This window comes from Coregonus lavaretus (assembly GCF_964263955.1).
Source record: "Coregonus lavaretus genome assembly, chromosome: 6".
NCBI classification, from domain to species: Eukaryota; Metazoa; Chordata; class Actinopteri; order Salmoniformes; family Salmonidae; genus Coregonus; species Coregonus lavaretus.
In genome coordinates, this window is record NC_139993.1 from 59667034 (window position 1) to 59686810 (window position 19777).

A 19777-nucleotide genomic window follows, 5' to 3' on the forward strand; every position below is an offset into this window, starting at 1 on the left:
GTGTCTGTGTGCATGTTCATGTGTGTGTGTGTGTGTGTGTGTCTGAGCTTGTGTGTGCGTGGTGTCTGTGTGCATGTTCATGTGTGTGTGTGTGTGTGTGTGTCTGAGCTTGTGTGTGCGTGGTGTCTGTGTGCATGTTCATGTGTGTGTGTGTGTGTGTGTGTCTGAGCTTGTGTGTGCGTGGTGTCTGTGTGCATGTTCATGTGTGTGTGTGTTTGTGTGTATGTAACTTTGGAGGAGGTGAAATTAAAGATTGCGCTGGAAAGCTGCCCAGATTGTTCCATCCCATTAGCCTCTCTGTTAGTGTTTAAGCATGCATGGGATTTGCGTGGCACGCTAATTTGGCTAACTAGCATTACCTCAGATAAACACGGTGAGAATGCAAAGGTCAGACTTCAGAGCATTCCATCAGACTGAGTTCACACACGTGTCCCTGTTTACGCCACTAACCCACCAACCGATGTATTCCTCTTCATCATCATAGAGAAAAAACACTAAAACCGCTTCCTGTCTGATGTCTAATGGCTGAGAGGCTGACCCAGGACTAACCGCTGAAGTAAACACTGGAACATCTCCATTGTTTTATTTTTTCTTATAAAAAAGATTGTCCAGATGATCAGAACATGAACATCTTTATTGGGATATACAATGGTGGTCTATGCAGGTCTAAATTAGTCTCTGGATAAAAGGCTTAAGGGCTTAAACCAGCAGACTCTGTGACCCTGTGGACCAGATACGTTTCTTTATGAAGCATTTCACCCCTGGTCTAGTTATCAGATCAGGAGAGTGTAGTGTCGAGTCAATGCTGGTAATTATTGCTGTGAAACAAAGGAGTCCGCTCATACTGAACCTTGATCATAAGTTTTATTCATATCACAAGATTTCAGCATGAGTTTACAGGTGTCAAGATCACCCGGAGAACGGCGTCCCAGATTGCAATGGCCGCTCTAACCTCTTCGTCGTTTTTACCCAGTATATATAATCTTCCCAAGATATGGGTGGCTCCCTCTACTGTCCAATCCCCTGTCCACAACACACACTTCCTGTCGGTTGTATGTGGCGTCACACTAAAAACGGCTCTCTTTCTGCCAAATAAACATCCTTTCAGGTTCCACTTAAAAACATTAACAAAGTCATAATCTTCATATACGACAAGAGCCATAGCTTTGGTGTGCATTCCATTACACCATGTACCGTACCGGTATGTAGCGGTTGGGCCAAAGTAGCAGTACCCTAGCCTGGTCCCAGATCTGTTTCTGCTGTCTTGCCAACTACTTGTCCCTCATTGTCACACCAAACATGACGATTCCATAAGGAGTTGGAAATAGAGCAGAACTAGACTGACAGTATTTGACTAGGCTATACCGGGGTATTTGACTAGGCTTGGGCGGTATACCGTATACCGGGGTATTTGACTAGGCTTGGGCGGTATACCATATACCGGGGTATTTGACTAGGCTTGGGCGGTATACCGTATACCGGGGTATTCGAGTAGGCTTGGGCGGTATACCTTATACCGGGGTATTTGACTAGGCTTGGGCGGTATACCGTATACCGGGGTATTTGACTAGGCTTGGGCGGTATACCGTATACCGGGGTATTTGAGTAGGCTTGGGCGGTATACCGGGGTATTTGACTAGGCTTGGGCGGTATACCGTATACCGGGGTATTTGACTAGGCTTGGGCGGTATACCGTATACCGGGGTATTTGACTAGGCTTGGGCGGTATACCGGTATACCAGCTCTTTCCTTATCGTCAGAGCAGAGCGCCCCTGGCCTGTAATTTCTGTTGTGAAACTAATTTGTAGGTTTCTGACCCCTTGGCACTTCTGGGCCTCTTTGTTTCAATCAACCCTCCCAGTGGTGGTGCTAGTGCAGAGGCCTGGCCAGACTTCTCAGTAGCTATGTATCCATTAACTTGTCCAGTGATTTTTTGTCAACATTTAGAAAGTTTGCATAGAAAGTAGATTCAACAATTGCCTGCCATGGTGCGTTTCCATTTAACTGTCTTGCGTCGATAAAAAGAGCTGGACCTACTGTAATTACGTCACACCTAAAAATATAAATACATCCGAAAATGAAGTGGTTGAAGTGATTCCATTATCCATTTATGCAAATTAGTATTAATAACCTACATTTGCGACAGCCTTTACGCCCTCCTACCTCTCTGTTTCATGTCTCAGGTAGCCTGCAAAAGCCAGCATGGATAGAATGCAAGAATTTGCCATATTCTAATCATTCTCATGTGCCAACGTATCGCCACGGTCCGTGCCATGGTGAAACTTGCACTCCTGTAGATCTGAAATAATTGGATGATGAAACTTGCATCCAGCCATCCAGAAAAGCAAGGCCAAGCCATTCAGGCGTTCTTGGAAGTCAGGACAATCCTGCAAACATTATTATTTTCATAGTTGAACATTTTGATTTAGCAAGCATTAAAAGACTGAAACACAAGTAAGCTGAGAAGAAGCGGTTTGACTACCGACCAACCAACGCAGTTGGAGAAAAAAGGTGGTTGATGATGTCACTCACTTGCTGTTTGGGGCTTTTATAACCGTTTTTATAACAATTTTTATAACCGGCGAAGCTGAAGGATGTCCTCACGCCGAACCCCGACCGGCGATGACACAAGAGCATACCTGAGCCGTAAGGTCTTCCCCAAGAGCTGCAGAACAGCTGACCGCCTGGGGTAGGAAGGGAGGGATGGAGGGAGGGTAGAGGTTGAGGGAGGGGAATGGGAACATTGTTAATGAGAACATGTTGGCCTTTTGTAACGGAGCCATGGCCAATTAGTGTCAGTGGGGGTTGCCGTTAGAAGGGCCTTTATTGGATGGTGTTAGGAGTTCCACAGCTAGGATCAGTCCATCCATTCTGTGTGTCGTGTTCAGGCTGGAAATCAGTTTGAAAGAGTTGCAACATGTGGAACATTCATTTAGAGGTGAAATGTTAGTAGGTTTCCATAAGCATTTTTAATGAGAATGACTTGGCCTCAGATCGGCTGAGTCAGAGTATCACTTTTGACTTTTTCCTAAGTCAGACTGACTCCCTCCCTCGCTTTTGCTAGATTTTTATCTGAAAATGAACTGACATATTGTACCAAGTAAACCATGGGAAATGTAATGGGAAAATGATTGTGGTTGACTATTAAACCTCCTCTGCCATGCAAGCCTTTGATCTGTCGTCCAGTTATGTTGACCTCACAATAACAGATTTTCATGTTCCAAGTTGTTGTAAGTTCCACTTCTTTGTCTGTTTCATCGACCCTGCAATCGTAGTTGTGATAGGCACATGAGAAAGGCCATGTGAGCCATGATAGGCTGAAAGAGGGCATTGAAGTTTCTCCAGAGCTGGGGTCTCCTTATCAATCCCAAAGCAACTCCTGGGTGCCTGCATGGCGCCTGCCCAGACACCACCCTCCCTGATACTGTGCATGTGTGTGAATGGGCATATATCTAGAGCCAAAAAGGGCCTCATTTCAGCATAGTCCATTTGAAGATGCAAAATGGAGATCTCTTCCCTCTCATCACAAACACACGCACACACGCACATGCACACACACACACACACACACACACACACACACACACACACACACACACACACACACACACACACACACACACACACACACACACACACACACACACAGACACACACACACACACACACACACACACACACACACACACACTATGTGGAGGGATGGATCTGGTTTCCTGAGTGTTTACAGGAAGCTCCCCGTCACACCAGTTCAAACTGTGACATTTGAACCTGGACGTCTGCACAAATATTTGGCCACAGTCAGGAATTCAGACCAAGAAACTATGTCAATTATTCATTCTAATAGGGCTATTAGTCTACAACACTATACATCATGTTCTGGCTGTCTGTAATGTTTAATTTATCTTGTTCCTTTGCAGAAATAGGACCGGTAACCATCACAACGGATCCAAAGAAGTTTCAGTTTGAACTGAGGGAGCTGTACGTCCAGGTGGGTTCTAGAGTTAACGACCCTCCTCAGTTATACAGAGCTGTTGTATTTTTGTTTCTCTGAAAGTTGACCATACTGGATACATAACAACATTCTCGTGAAACCTGGGTTTGTTTTGCTTCCTGATTTTCCATAGCCATCGCAAACACATATCTAAACAAAAATAACACATATCTAAACAAACACATATCTAAACAAAAATAACACATATCTAAACAAACACATATCTAAACAAAAATAACACATATCTAAACAAACACATATCTAAACAAAAATAACACATATCTAAACAAACACATATCTAAACAAAAATAACACATATCTAAACAAACACATATCTAAACAAAAATAACACATATCTAAACAAACACATATCTAAACAAAAATAACACATATCTAAACAAACACATATCCAAACAAAAATAATCAACTGAGTCAGAGAGCCAAACAGAGCGATGCGAAGTCCAAATTCTCCTGCAATCGCTCAGAGGAAGGGAGGAGAGGGAGGAAGTTCTCTTGTGATTGGTGGTTATCACCTCTCTGTATGGTAATCCATTATTTGAACAATGCTGCTGAAGTGCTTCACTGAAACCCAGATTTGTCTCTCAGCAGTATCAGTATCTGAGCAGACCACTGACAGAAGAGTGATTTGTGTCTGGGAGCAAAGGAGCAATGCGGTGAAACCAGTAGCTAGCGTTCAGATACTGCAGCTAGCTGCCCTGCGAGGGGACATCCTTGGCATGTGCTTGTGCATCCTTGGCGCATGCTAGCTTGTGTTTGGCGTGTGAGTGGGGGTGTTCTGTGTAACACAGTACCCCCATAGAGATCCCTGAGCTTCCTTTTACAGGACTATGCCAGGCTATCCTCTCCTGACCCCGGTTGTCACCTGTCATCTCTCTGCTGCTGTAGGCTGGGACCAGGTTAAAGAACTGATGAGTTTTAGGACTATCTCATGTAGTTGTATGTAGATGACATCTAATCTAATGCAGTTCAACTCTGATGTAGTTAACCTCTTATATGGGTCAGCTCCATAGCCATACATACATTGTTTATATACATCATTGGGTCAGCCCTTTCGATGTCCAGTAGGCTACCCTCATTCTGGTTACCATAGGTTCCCTCCAAGCCAGTTGTTCTCGCACAAGGTTGTTGAGATCAGCTGGTGGGGTATGTACTATATTTTGTGCTGTCCTATATTTTGGTACTGTAGGGGGGAATGAGAGTGCACGTACAGGGGGTGATAGGGTTATTGTTACGGGATGGGGGGGATTCTTTGCCGGTGGGTGGGGGTGTTAGGGAGCGGAGGAGAGGAGTTCTCCTCACATTCCATCCCCCTGGTCTGGAAACAGGGATCAGTCAGTTCCAGATGTTCCTCCTGGCGTCCAGCGCTCCCCTCATACAGACACGTGCCTCCTAGAATGCTCCAGAGGACAGTTCCCCTGACCCCACAGAGAGAGGGGGGAGGGAGGGAGACAGAAATATGGAGAGAGGGAGGAAGAAAGAAAGCGAGAGAGAGTGAGGAATAGAGAGAGAGAGAGAGAGGGAGAGAGAGAGGGGTGAAGGGAGATGGAGAGAGGGGAGTGAGAGAGTGGGGGTGGGGGGGTGGGGGGGTGGAGAGACAGCAACAGAGAAGAGGAGTAAAATGTAAGAGACTTTAAGATAGACAGCAGAACAGAATATATTCTTTCAGTTAATGTCAAACATACACTACCGTTCAAAAGTTTGGGGTCGCTTAGAAATCTCCTTGTTTTCCATGAAAACATACAGGAAATTAGTTTGAATAGGAAATATAGCTAAATGAATAGGAAACGTAGTCATTGACAAGGTTAGAAATAATGTTTTTTATTTAAATAATAATTGTGTCCTTCAAACTTTGCTTTCGTCAAAGAATCCTCCATTTGCAGAAATTACAGCCTTCAAGACCTTTGGCATTCTAGTTGTCAATTTGTTTAGGTAATCTGAAGAGATTTCACCCCATGCTTCCTGAAGCACCTCCCACAAGTTGGATTGGCTTGATGGGCACTTCTTACATACCATACGGTCAAGCTGCTCCCACAACAGCTCAATAGGGTTGAGATCCGGTGACTGTGCTGGCCACTCCATTATAGACAGAATACCAGCTGACTGCTTCTTCTCTAAATAGTTCTTGCATAGTTTGGAGCTGTGCTTTGGGTCATTGTCCTGTTGTAGGAGGAAATTGGCTCCAATCAAGCGCCGTCCACAGGGTATGGCATGGTGTTGCAAAATGGAGTGATAGCCTTCCTTCTTCAAGATCCCTTTTAGCCTGTACAAATCTCCTACTTTACCACCACCAAAGCACCCCCAGACCATCACATTGCCTCCACCATGCTTGACAGATGGCATCAAGCACTCCTCCAGCATCTTTTAATTTGATCTGCGTCTCACAAATGTTCTTCTTTGTGATCCGAACACCTCAAACTTCGATTCGTCTGTCCATAACACTTTTTTCCAATCTTCCTCTGTCCAGTGTCTGTGTTCTTTTGCCCATCTTAATCTTGTCTTTTTATTGGCCAGTCTGAGATATGGCTTTTTCTTTGCAACTCTGCCTAGAAGGTCAGCATCCCGGAGATGCCTCTTCACTGTTGACGTTGAGACTGGTGTTTTGCGGGTACTATTTAATGAAGCTGCCAGTTGAGGACCTGTGAGGCGTCTGTTTCTCAAACTAGACACTCTAATGGATTTGTCCTGTTGCTCAGTTGTGCACCGGGGCCTCCCACTCCTCTTTCTATTCTGGTTAGAGCCAGTTTGCACTGTTCTGTGAAGGGAGTAGTACACAGCGTTGTACGAGATCTTCAGTTTCTTGGCAATTTCTCGCATGGAATAGCCTTCATTTCTCAGAACAAGAATAGACTGTTATTTGTTTCTGGCCATTTTGAGCCTGTAATCGAACCCACAATTGCTGATGCTCCAGATACTCAACTAGTGTCAAGGCCAGTTTTATTTATTCTTTAATCAGCACAACAGTTTTCAGCTGTGCTAACATAATTGCAAAAGGGTTTTCTAATGATCAATTAGCCTTTTAAAATGATAAACTTGGATTAGCAAACACAACGTGCAATTGGAACACAGGACGGATAATGGGCCTCTGTACGCCTATGTAGATATTCCATTAATAATCAGCCGTTTCCAGCTACAATAGCCATTTACAACATTAACAATGTCTACACTGTATTTCTGATCAATTTGATGTTATTTTAATGGACAAAAAATTTGCTTTTCTTTCAAAAACAAGGACATTTCTAAGTGACCCCAAACTTTTGAACGGTAGTGTATATCATTAAAGATGTCTGTAATTTCACTATGAAAAAAACCCTAAAGCAATACACTGATTGGCCAAGAGTCCTCATAAATGCTATGTAAAGCTTTTATAAAGCTACACAATGGCGTGCGGTGAGGTTGGTGGCTGGGTAAGCACAGGCTATTATCAAAGCCAGATTTACTCACAAATAAACCTTGATGAAGCCCAAGGTCACCATACAACAGATAGCTCCAACACCCAGAGTGACATAGGCTATTAACCAAAATGGACCAACAAAAATGTAAATACCAATGTAGCCAAGATACACAAGCGATAGCCTCTGATGGCAGCATATTTAATCAGACAAAAAATAGACAAAAAATAGATAAGGTTACATATCGAAATATTATTTTTGGACGATATTATATTGATATTTAATAATAATAATAATAATAATATGCCATTTAGCAGACGCTTTTATCCAAAGCGACTTACAGTCATGCGTGCATACATTTTTACGTATATTTGACTCCAATTATCGATTTGTAAGGTAGCATTAGCTAGCGCTAGTCAGCTGTACCTGTGCCAAAACTCTGGTATTTTTCATCCTATAGCTTGTTCTCCATTTTCTTTTTAACATTTTTTATTATTATTATTATTATTTTTTTCACCTTTATTTAACCAGGTAAGCCAGTTGAGAACAAGTTCTCATTTACAACTGCGACCTGGCCAAGATAAAGCAAAGCAGTGCGATAAAAACAACACAGAGTTACATATGGGGTAAAAAAACATAAAGTCAAAAATACAACAGAAAATATATATACAGTGTAGCAAATGTAGCAAGTTATGGAGGTAAGGCAATAAATAGGCTATAGTGCACAAATAATTACAATAGTATTAACACTGGAATGCTAGATGTGCAAGAGATTATGTGCAAATAGAGATACTGGGGTGCAAAAGAGCAAAATAAATAACAATATAGGGATGAGGTAGTTGGGTGGGCTAATTTCAGATGGGCTGTGTACAGGTGCAGTGATCGGTAAGGTGCTCTGACAACTAAATAGTGAACCAACTTGTTTTCAGCACTTTTATTTCCCTGACTGATCAAAACTCATTTTCTCATGACTCTCTCTTGTCCCTCTGCAGCAGACATATGGTGAGCAATATGTTTGGAACATCGAATCGCAATAAAACCACAGTATCGAATCGCAATACATATAGAATCGTGAGAATCGCATTACATTTCGTATCGGCACCTAAGTATGTTGATAATATTATATTGTGAGGTCCCTGGCAATTCCCATCCCTACTCCATAGCCTTTAACAATGGATTTAGAATTCTTCCAATGAGCAGCGCGTGCAAACACACACACATAATAATATTATTATGTGAAATATTATTACACACATATATAATAAATAAGGTTCTAATGAAATTTCCATATCGACAATCGAAATGACTGAAAAATGCAGTTAAAAACCTCCGAACGAAATTCTGGCTTAAAAATCAAACGCATTCAAAGGGATGTTGTCTCTTCTCATGATTCAACAGTAGCCTAACCTGCAAATTGCAAAGGAGAATGCATTTAGGCTTTCCTTTACTAGTAAATTAAGTCCAGTCGTCTGCTGAACCTCTCGGTGACAGCGCTGTAGAAGTCACAGCAGAACTCCATGTCCATTATTTTATTCTGCAGAACAGCAGGCACACGGCTGTGGGAGACGCATCTCCAAGGCCTCCTTCAGTTCCATTTTCACACGGACACAAAATTATATCCCATTCTCATTACGTCCACAAAGCAAAAGAAAATGTCCAAGATGTTGTAAAAGTTTGGGTAAAAAATAATATAGGTGCAATATGCAGAAATCGCTCCGCCATTTCCTGGTTGCTGAAATTCTAATAGTTTGCCTAATTTCAGTTTAGGTGACAAAACAAGCAGTCATTGTGTAGAGAATCATTGTACCATCTGAACCGCTGTGAAATATATTTTCCATAACCAGTAATATTGTATTTTCAGCAATTTGAAGACGCAAAAAACCAACATAAGAACGGAAGCATAGAAATAGCGCACATAGAACAGATCTACCGCTTCTTAAACTTGCTTTCAATGAGAATGACAGATCTATAACTCACATTTCTATATGAATTTGGTTAGGTCACCCAAAATATTACATATTGCAGCTTTAATTGGTAATTACATTTCACGCAAGTGGACAGTCCAATACTCACTGTTCACCTGCCCGACAGCTAGCAGTGTGGGAGATGGTAGTTGTCTGTCAGCTAGCAGTGAGGGAGATGGTGGTTGTCTGTCAGCTAGCAGTGAGGGAGATGGTGGTTGTCTGTCAGCTAGCAGTGAGGGAGATGGTGGTTGTCTGTCAGCTAGCAGTGAGGGAGATGGTGGTTGTCAGTCAGCTAGCAGTGAGGAAGATGGTGGTTGTCTGTCAGCTAGCAGTGAGGGAAATGGTGGTTGCCTGTCATGTCACGTCTTGTGTGTAGAGCTCCTGTATGCTGCTTCTGTTTGGTCTTAACTTTTATTATAGTTGACTTTCCACTCTTCAAACCTTCCAAATGGCGCTCGTTACATTATTCAAACGTGGACATTTTTTGAAGTGCAATAGTGTCCATTTTCAGGTTGTTTTTGCTAGCTAGCTTTGTTCAGTTCAATGGATGCGAATGCCAAATTATGTAGACACGCCCAAATGTGCACAGCTTACCCCAGGCAATACCCACACAACATGTTTAGGCAATACGCATGTGAAAAATATGAAATTGTCTCAATGCAATGAATGAAGCTTCAAACTAGGCAAAGCAGCGAGGCCTATGCTGACACTGTCCATTAACAGTGACTGGACTCAGGAAGGCCGTGGCATCAACGATTTGAATGTATTTGAATTTATGGGAAAAAGCATGAGTACCCTGGAACCTTTCCTGAGGTTTTGATGCAGTTTTAGCAAATGTAGAGATTTTGAGCAAAAAAACACCAGAATCATTGAGAAGAAACATTAGATAACAAAAAATTATTACATAACAGCTTTTCTGCAGTAAGTAGTCATTAACATTTAGCGGAACAAATTACCAATCATCGACAACCTCTACAGGTTATCTACAGCACAATGTCACCACTAGTCCCTCAACATTCAAAAACAATTTTTTTTGTCATTTAGCAGACACTCTTATCCAGAGCAATTAGGGTTAAGTGCCTTGCTCAAGGGCACATCGACAGATTTTTCACCCAGTCGGCTCGGGGATTAGAACCAGCGACCTTTCGGTTACTGGCACAACGCTCTTTACCACTAAGCTACCTTCCACCTGTTTAAGTCCTATCATCCCCAGTCCAGATCTGTTTATAGGGTTCATAGACATGCTATACATGTGTTTAAATTATAATCTTGTTACAGTTCTTTTCAATTGCTAACATGCATTGGTCAAAACTGAAGTCACATTGTCAAAACTCTTCACACAGTCAGCGAAACAGAAGTGTATCTGGACCAAACTGTGAATCATTTTTCATTGCTTTCACACAAAATGCATTCAATGACCACATTCTCCGAAATCCATGAACTCTTTTCTCATTCATACTCCACCACCTGCAAAACTATATATTTGCAGCACATGTTTTCAAATGCTAACACACTGTTTCCTAAACTGTTAAAAACACATTCAAAACAGAATGATAACAAATGTCGTGCATTTCTGCAGTAACCAGATTGAAACATATTGAAAATCTCAGCAGAATATTGAATCACTCCAAACACAGCTGATTGCAATTTCAGTTGAAAGCCTACCCAAGTGTCCTGTTTTTAGTCTTGTTACCAAACAGACAAAAGAGGACGGCTTCGGAATGATTTAGTATGGAAACATGGATCAAGGAAGACAGGTTGGTGGGGAAAGAAGAGTGGCAGGGAGAGGGAGAGGGAGAGGGAGAGGGAGAATGCGTGGAGGACAAAGGAGAGGAAGACCAAGAGCGGTGGTCTCTGATGAGATACGGGCCACAGTTATTGACCATGTTGTAAACCATGGTCTCTCTTTGAGAGAGGCAGGTTTAAGGGTGAAACCAAATCTGCAGCGTTCAACAGTTGCATCAATAGTACACATTTTCCGGCAAAACAACAGGTGAGATGTGCATCCTTCAATGATAATTGAACTACATATTACAGTACAATACAGTATGTTCACATTTTCACATGTACTGACATTTGGAAATATATTGATTGTTTTGTGTTTTTCAGTAGGATCCAAAGCTGTGAATACGGTCAGCACAACGACAATTGCCAGAGTCCTAGAGAAACATAAAATAAGGATGAAGCAGTTGTACACTGTGCCCTTTGAGAGGAACGTGTGAAAGAACTCCGGTATCAATATGAGAACTAGTGGCCAAATGCAGGAGAGAGGGAGACTAGAACCCTCCCAGTACTCTACAGTATGAGGGATTATACTATACATGTTGATGATGTTTTTTTTTTGAATGATTATTGCAGCCCTGGAATTTCAGGATTTAGTTTTTTGTTTCAACTTTTTATTTTTCACAAGTAAATTACTATATGCAAAGATATAGAAAAAAAAGGCTATTGAGGCAATTTGCTGCATTTCTGAATTATTCTTGTTACATATACTTTAGTACAGTCAATAAAGGGAAAAGGTGTTATTCTTATTCTATAATGAAATACTGATTTATGTGAAAAAAAACTTCAAAGAGAAAAGTTAATCATTTATGTAATGCGCCCTGTTGTTAGTGTTTTTTTAGGTCCGTGTGTTATGAGTGACAATGTATGCTTTCTGAGTGAGAATTGTTGCCAGTGTTATGGTCGAACAAACTTATTTTGAGACATGTATGAAGCGTTTTGGTGGTTTGAGTGAGTTTTGGTGGTGAGATTAACTGTTTGGCCAAGATGCATGTTGGTAATGCAGACTGTGAAGGGTTTTGAAAAAGTGGCTTCAGTATTGACCGATGCTTGTTAGCAATTGAAATAAACTGTAATCTACAGTATGTATTACAGATTGGAACACAACACTATGTCAACACTGCATTCATCCTTTATGGTTTCCAATGTGCTTTAAATATAAATGGTGTGGAATCAAGTGTTCTTGCAAAATTCCCATGAAGTGCTCTGTTCCATAATGCCCAGAATGTTCTAGAACACTTTGATAGTGAATGTACCCAACATGCTGTATAGGTTTGTTTTGGCTCATCCTAATGGTTCTGTCACCAGGGAGGTGGAGACTGCCCAGAAATGAGCATTGGCGCCATCAAGATCGCCCTGGAGATCTCCCTGCCGGGGTCCTTCATTTACGTCTTCACAGATGCCCGATCCAAAGACTACAAGCTGACCCAGGAGGTCCTGCAGCTCATCCAGCAGAAACAGTCTCAGGTAAAGCTGTGAACATCTGGAAGAGATTGTTGGAGAAGATTGAATGTGGTTTAAAATGTAAATATTGCATTCCTTTATTTGTGCCGCTGTGTCTATAGTCTGATGTGTTTTGTATGTGTGCACGTGCGTGTGTGTGTGCGTGTGTGTGTGCATGTGTGTGTAGGTGGTGTTTGTGCTGACAGGGGATTGTGATGACCGGGCTCACATCGGGTACAAGGTCTACGAAGAGATCGCCTCCACCAGCTCTGGACAGGTGTTCCACCTGGACAAGAAACAAGTCAACGAGGTGAGAGTCAGCCCGATTGGAACTAGACATGTCAGTCAGCCTGAATGGAACTAGTCCCGTTAAGTCAGCTCGAATGGAACTAGTCCTGTCAGTCAGCCCGAATGGAACTAGTCTTTTCAGTCAGCTTGAATGGAATTAGTCCGGTCAGTCAACCTGAATGGACCTAGTCCTGTCAATCAGCCCGACTCGAACTAGTCCTTTCAATCAGCCTGAATGGAACTAGACCTGTCAATCAGCCTAAATGGAACAAGTCAGCCAGTCAGCCCGAATTGAACTAGTCCTGTCAGTCAGCCTTAATGGAACTAGTCCTGTCAGTCAGCCCAACTGGAACTAGACCTGTCAGTCAGCCTGAAATGAAAGACAGACCCGTCAGTCAGCCCGAATGGTACTAGTCCTGTCAATCATCCTGAATGGAACTAGTCCTGTCAATCAGTCTGAATGGAACTAGTCCTGTCAATCAGCTTGAATGGAAAGACCTGTCAATCAGCCTGAATGGAACTAGACCTGTCAATCAGCCTGAATGGAATTAGTCATGTCAATCAGCCTGATTGGGAAGACCTATTCATCAGCCTGAATGGAACTAATCGATTCTACACTTACTGTCCACCCAATCAGCTGTTGGTTCAGTTGTTCATCTCTTTGCTCTCTGTTTAGTTGTGTGCCTCCCTCACTTTCTCTTTCTCTATGTCCTCAAATAACATTTGGGAATTTCAGACATACAATAGCATCTAAAAAAAACTTGGTGGCTCCTCTTCGGGAGGAAGCGTGATCTGCTATCATCACGTCATTATTCTCCACTACTGAGCAGACTGTGGTGCTGAGCTGGCTCTGTCTGACAGGAGTCGGGTCTCAGTAGAACACAAACACAGGACTGATCTATGACTTGGTTCCAGACCCAGAACATTCTCAGACCCAGAACATTCTCAGATCCAGAACATTCTCAGACCCGGAACATGCAGGCTTGAAATGAAGTGGAGTCACGGATGGTGGAAGCATCACCGGCTTTGGAGTGCCTCAACTTGGCCCGAACATTAGCCTTAGATGAATGTAAATAAAGCATCGCTGGACGGTTTTACTGCTCTAGTGACGTATCGTATAGGTGGGACCACTCCAAGCCTGCCTGAACTGGGATTTATGTGGACTTCACTGTGAAATAGTTATTTAATTGATTGCACAGCTCTTAAACAGATTGATGCATGATGTCTGAGCGTTCCAAAGAATGCAAATCAAAGGAAATATTCTGTTTTTTAGTCAGATTTTTCTTGAAGTCTAAATCTGGAAGGGCAATGTAAAAATTACTCTCTCTCAGCACTGACATGGGCATTGACTCACATGTCCCCCCCCCCCCCCCCCCCCCTCTCTCTCTCTCTTTTAAACATCCTTGACCACTGTCTGAGGGGTAACCACCTATCTACTGATGAACAAGCACAAGCAGGGGGCTGACAAAGAACAATGGCTAGTTGACCTCTACCATTCCCACTGAATCCTCGACTCCCACCTGGCCCCATGGCCTCCATGGTCCCACAAGAAGAGAGGCTGGGGTCCCCTTCTGTCTACCCAGCCACGGCCCTCTGCAACTGGGCCGGCCTCATTTGACCTCCCCATGACAGACCTGTCACTGTGTCCCCTCTGGGCCAGGGGGACAACCTCCGGGACATCACCCCAGAGAGGGGATTGATGGAGGGGGCATGTGTAGAGCAACAAGGCAGGGTGAGGGTTAAAGAGGTCTGGAAGTAGTGGGTCGGTCACACTGAACAGAAGCTGGGTCAAACAGGAACTGGGTCAGGATGCAGGGGGGAGTCTCAATTTATTTTCGCCAAAGTTCCTGCACATGTTGTGGGACGACCTTGCAGCTGACGAGGGTCAGAAGGTGGTGGTTACGATGGTGGGGGGTGGTGGGGGGCGGTGGTGGATTCGGGGAGGAAAAGAGGGATCGCTGGAATGTCAGAGATGTGTGATGCTGGAGATGGGGGTGTGTGCTAGTGGGTCTGGGCAGGTGTGATGTAGTTGATGTTTGAATTATGTTGTCGTTTGTTTGTGTATGTTTTGTATTGTTTATAAAAGAGAAAATTAAAAGGAATGTCAGAGAATATATAATAGTCTTTAATGGTCTTGTGCGTTTTGGTCAATTAACCCCTGATGCTGCCTATGAGCCTTTACTCTAGGACTGAGAAGGAGTGGGCGTGGGAAACCTGAAAGTAGGGAGTGAATACAGTAATGTGTGGAACAATAACTAGCTCCTGGCCGATTCCACGCCAAGATAGCCCGAAAATAGTACCAGAGAGCCCACTATGGAAATGTTATATGTTTGAAGAGTATATTGTTCCAAACAATATGTCTAAAAATAAGCTAAATCAAAAGGGTACTTTTGAGATATTAATATTATTATTTTTTATGTTGAATAAATGAATGGGATTTTATTTTATCTAGACATACTCCATATTTTAGAGCACACTATAAGGAGTATAATGACAACAACATGTTGTCTGCATCATGTACGGTTCACAGATCATAGGGTCTTACAGGAGGCATGTATAGGTCTAAAAAGGGCCTAAAATAGCCTCTTTTATAATAATTATAATAATAATAATAATAATACATTTAATTTGTATAGCGCTTTTCATTACGGAGTTATCGCAAAGCTCTCATAGCTTTATCATGATTTTCTCAAAAATGGTTTGTGATACAAATGTAAAAAGCTTATCAAACATCCTTCCTCCCAATGGAGTTTCTATGTGAGAATTGCCAGAATAATCTGAGATAACAGAAATATTTTTGGGCCTTCCTGGCGTGGAATCACCCTTCTATGTTCTGTGTGTGTGCGTGTGTGCATATTGTCATCTCTGTGCATATTGTCCTCTCATCTCTCTCCCCCTTCCTGTAGGTGTTGAAATGGGTGGAAGAGGCAGTGCAGTCATCCAAGGTCCACCTGCTGTCCACTGACCACTACAACGGGGTCAGCAACACCTGGCCGATCCCCTTTGACCCCAGCCTGAAGGAGGTCACTGTGGCACTCAGCGGCCCCGCACCTGACATCGAGATACGCAACCCCCAGGGTAGGCTACTGCACAAAACACACCACCCCTTCCCTATGACCTTTCACCTTTTGTCAGATTTCACAGGACTGTCTGCTCACAAGTCAGGCACTGTAGTGTTCGCGGAAGGCTTTTCTAATGTACTGTAGCTTTGCTTTTTGGGGCCTTAATTCTCTTCAGTTCCGCTCAGCTATGAAGTGCTTTGAAAGGCTGGTCATGGCTCACATCAACACCATCATCCCAGACACCCTGGACCAACTCCAATTCGAATACCGCCCCAACAGATCCACAGATGATGCAATCTCAGTTGCACTTCGCACTGCCTGCTCCCATCTGGAAAGAGGAGAAATAACTATGTGAGGATGCTGTTCATAGACTACGGCTCAGCGTTCAACGTCATAGTCTCCTCCAGGATCATCACCAAGCTAGGGACCCTAGGACTGAACACCTCCCTCCGCGACTGGATCCTGGACATCCTCATGGGCCGATCCTCAAAAAGTTATACAACTGCACTATCGAGAGCATCTTGACTGGCTGCATCACCGCTTGGTATGGCAAATGCACCGCTCTCGGCCGCAAAGCACTACAGAGGGTGGCGCGGCCAGCCCAGTACATCACTGGGGCCGAACTCCCTGCCATCCAGGGCCTCTATATCAGGCGGTGTCAGAGGAAGGCCCGAAAGATGTCCGAAGACTCCAGCAACCCAAGCCATAGACTGTTCACTCTGTTACCATCTAGCATCAGCTCTCAGACCAACAGGCTCTGAGACAGCTTCTACCCCAAAGCCATAAGACTGCTAAATAGCCATAAGACTGCTAAATAGCCATAAGACTGCTAAATAGCCATAAGACTGCTAAATAGTTAATTAAATGGTTAACCGTACTATCTGCACTGACCCTATTTTGCACTGACTCTATTCACACTCACAAGACTATACACTGAGTGTACAAAACATAAAGAACACCTGCTCTTTCCATGACACAGACTGACCAGGTGAATCCAGGTGAAAGCTATGATCCCTTATTGATGTCACTTGTTACATCCACTTCAGTCAGTGTAAATGAAGGGGAGGAGACAGGTTAAATAAATATTTTTTGCCTTGAGACAATTAAGACATGGCAAGACAAAATATTTAAGTGCCTTTGAACGGGGCACCGTAGTAGGTGCCAGGTGCACTGGTTTATGTCAAGAAGTTCAACGCTGCTGGGGTTTTCATACTCCACAGTTTCCCGTATCAAGAATGGTCCACCACATAAAAGACATCCAGCCAACTTGACACAACCGTGGAAAGCATTGGAGTCAACATGGACCAGCATCCCTGTGGAACGCTTTCAACACCTTGTTGAGTCCATGCGCCGATGAATTGAGGCTGTTCTGTTGGCAAAAGGGGGTGCAACTCAATATTAGGAAGGTGTTCTTAATGTTTTGTACACTCAGTATATATACACACTATATACACACTCGTACACACTACACTAACACTCACACAAAACCCACACACATACATTCACATACAGTACATACACACACACACACACACATAACACACACAGACATACCGATACGACACATACACAAACACACACACACACACATACACACACTTTTACACTCATCATTTGCTGCTGCTAGTCTGTTCTTTATTTTACTCTTATTATCTATCCTGATGCCTAGTCACTTTACCCTGCCTTCATGTACACATCTACCTCAAATACCTCTTATCCCTGCACAATGATCTGGTACTGGTACTCCCTGTACCGTATATAGATACATTTTTGTGTATTTTATTCCTCTTGTGTTACTATTTGTATTTTATTATTATTTTTAACTCTGCATCGTTGGGAAGGGCTCGTAAGCAAGCATTTCACGTAAAGGTGTATTCGGCGCATGTGACAAATACAATTTTATTTGATTTCAGCTCAATATTAGTTCAATGAGTTCAATTCTATTGTTTTAGAGTTGCTGAAATTAGTTTGGTTTGTTTGGCTGCAAAGAAAATGGAAATGTATTTCCAAACAGGGAAGCTTGTCGGGGAGAGCGACGGTCTGACGGAACTCCTACACATTCCCAACTCTGCCAGGGTCGTCAACATCAAGGACCCGGAGCCTGGAATGTGGTCCATAAAGGTAAACAATAAATTCCTCATTTCTCACACGGAAATGTCTGTCCAAAACATTTTTGGATTTCCTCTCTCACGCTTAAAGAAAGCTGGAGTAGTCGTAAAAAATGACTTATATAGGTCAGCTGTATGGCTTAGCGATCAGAACACACCCCAGGAGGCTGCACGCTACTGCCGCTGGTCCCTTGAGCAAGGAACTTAACCTGAATTACTACAGTAATACATCAAGGTGTGCAGATGTAATCGATAAGCCATGCTTCGGTTGAAGCATCTGTCTGCTGACCTACAGTAAGACTGGAATGATAGAGAAGAAAACTCTTTCATCATCAGAGTTGGCTGTTCGTAGCGGTCTGACGGTCTGATTGTCTGATTGATGAAGGTGGATGAAAATGGAGACGTGTGCTTGTTTTGTGCCATGTCATGTCTTTCCTGCTTGTTAAGGGCCCCCAGTGTTCAGTTCCAGTGTTGGGTTTCAGTGTTGGGTTCTGGTGTTGGGTTCCGGTGTTGGGTTCCGGTATTGGGTTCCACTGTTGAGTTCTAGAGTTGGGTTCTAGTGTTGGGTTCCAGGGCCAATGAAACTATATTTCAGGGCCCTGGCCCCCTGATGTGAGGGGAGCGCTAACAGAGACGCAAAGCAGGGTGCCCACAATGTCAACGCCGGCAGACAGGAAATGACACACATTTCCACCTGAGTGATTTGTTGTCGTATGAGGAGGGGGTGTGAGGGGCGCTGTTTAGTCTCTGAAGCTCCCTGTGGGGCCACTTTCCATGTCCTACATGTCCTAGCCACTGCTGTGTTCTGTGTGTTTGATGATTTACGAAAAAGAGAGATGAAAAGAAAGATGACGTCATTCATCCCTGGGTGGACTAGCCTCCTGAGGGTGGGGTTTAGTTGGGTGGGGTGAGGTGGGGGTGTACGGTCTGAGCAGTGAGCCAGACAGATTGATGACTAATTTCTCTGTAGATCTGGCTGCTGTAGTTGAGGCTGAAGTCTCAAGAGGCGTTTGTTTCGTTCCTCAGAGTTTTGGTTCTTGTCAAGTGTTGTTATTGACTGAGGTTATCGCTGCAATGGCTCAGGCCGAACTACCCAGCGTCCTCGGGCTCTCTCATGTCATGTTTCTCTGTTTTATGGCCCCTCCCTCCCCTACTCCCATCAAGTCCCAATCCACTAGCCACCATGACCTCATCCCTCCCTGCTCAGAGCCACACTACTGTTGTTTTACTGTACTAGTGTTCACAGGGTAAGTCTTTAAACCTGATTTGTATGTGTGCGTTCCTTTGGAAGGAGAGGGTTTTCATGCCAGATGAGAATAACAGGCCTAGCTCTCTTGCTCCCCGCCTAAAATATATGGTCTCTTGACGGTTTCCGTTGACTGCTGACTGAATGTCAGGGCCAGAATGTTGCTCTGGGGGCCTTTGGTTTGTGCCATGGAAATAATCTAGTAGAAAGACTGGTAGTGGTTGACATAGAGGAACCAGTGGACTAGTCTGACTGTGGTTGACTAGAGGTTGAACCAGTGGACTAGACTGACTGTATTGTGGTTGACTAGAGGTTGAACCAGTGGACTAGTCTGACTGTATTGTGGTTGACTAGAGGTTGAACCAGTGGACTAGTCTGACTGTATTGTGGTTGACTAGAGGTTGAACCAGTGGACTAGACTGACTGTATTGTGGTTGACTAGAGGTTGAACCAGTGGACTAGACTGACTGTATTGTGGTT

At 43.5% G+C, this 19777-nt stretch overlaps 1 protein-coding gene across 1 annotated transcript in view; it reads left to right on the forward strand.

The window, feature by feature from the left end:
* Window positions 1-19777, forward strand: part of hmcn1 (hemicentin 1) — a 183495-nt gene that overhangs the window by 24247 nt on the left and 139471 nt on the right. Inside the window, exons 2-6 of the mRNA XM_084163907.1 lie at window positions 3921-3991; window positions 12459-12617; window positions 12781-12903; window positions 15788-15959; window positions 17958-18064. Of these exons, the coding sequence (XP_084020033.1) occupies window positions 3921-3991; window positions 12459-12617; window positions 12781-12903; window positions 15788-15959; window positions 17958-18064 (632 nt within the window). The remainder of the gene's footprint in view (window positions 1-3920; window positions 3992-12458; window positions 12618-12780; window positions 12904-15787; window positions 15960-17957; window positions 18065-19777) is intronic.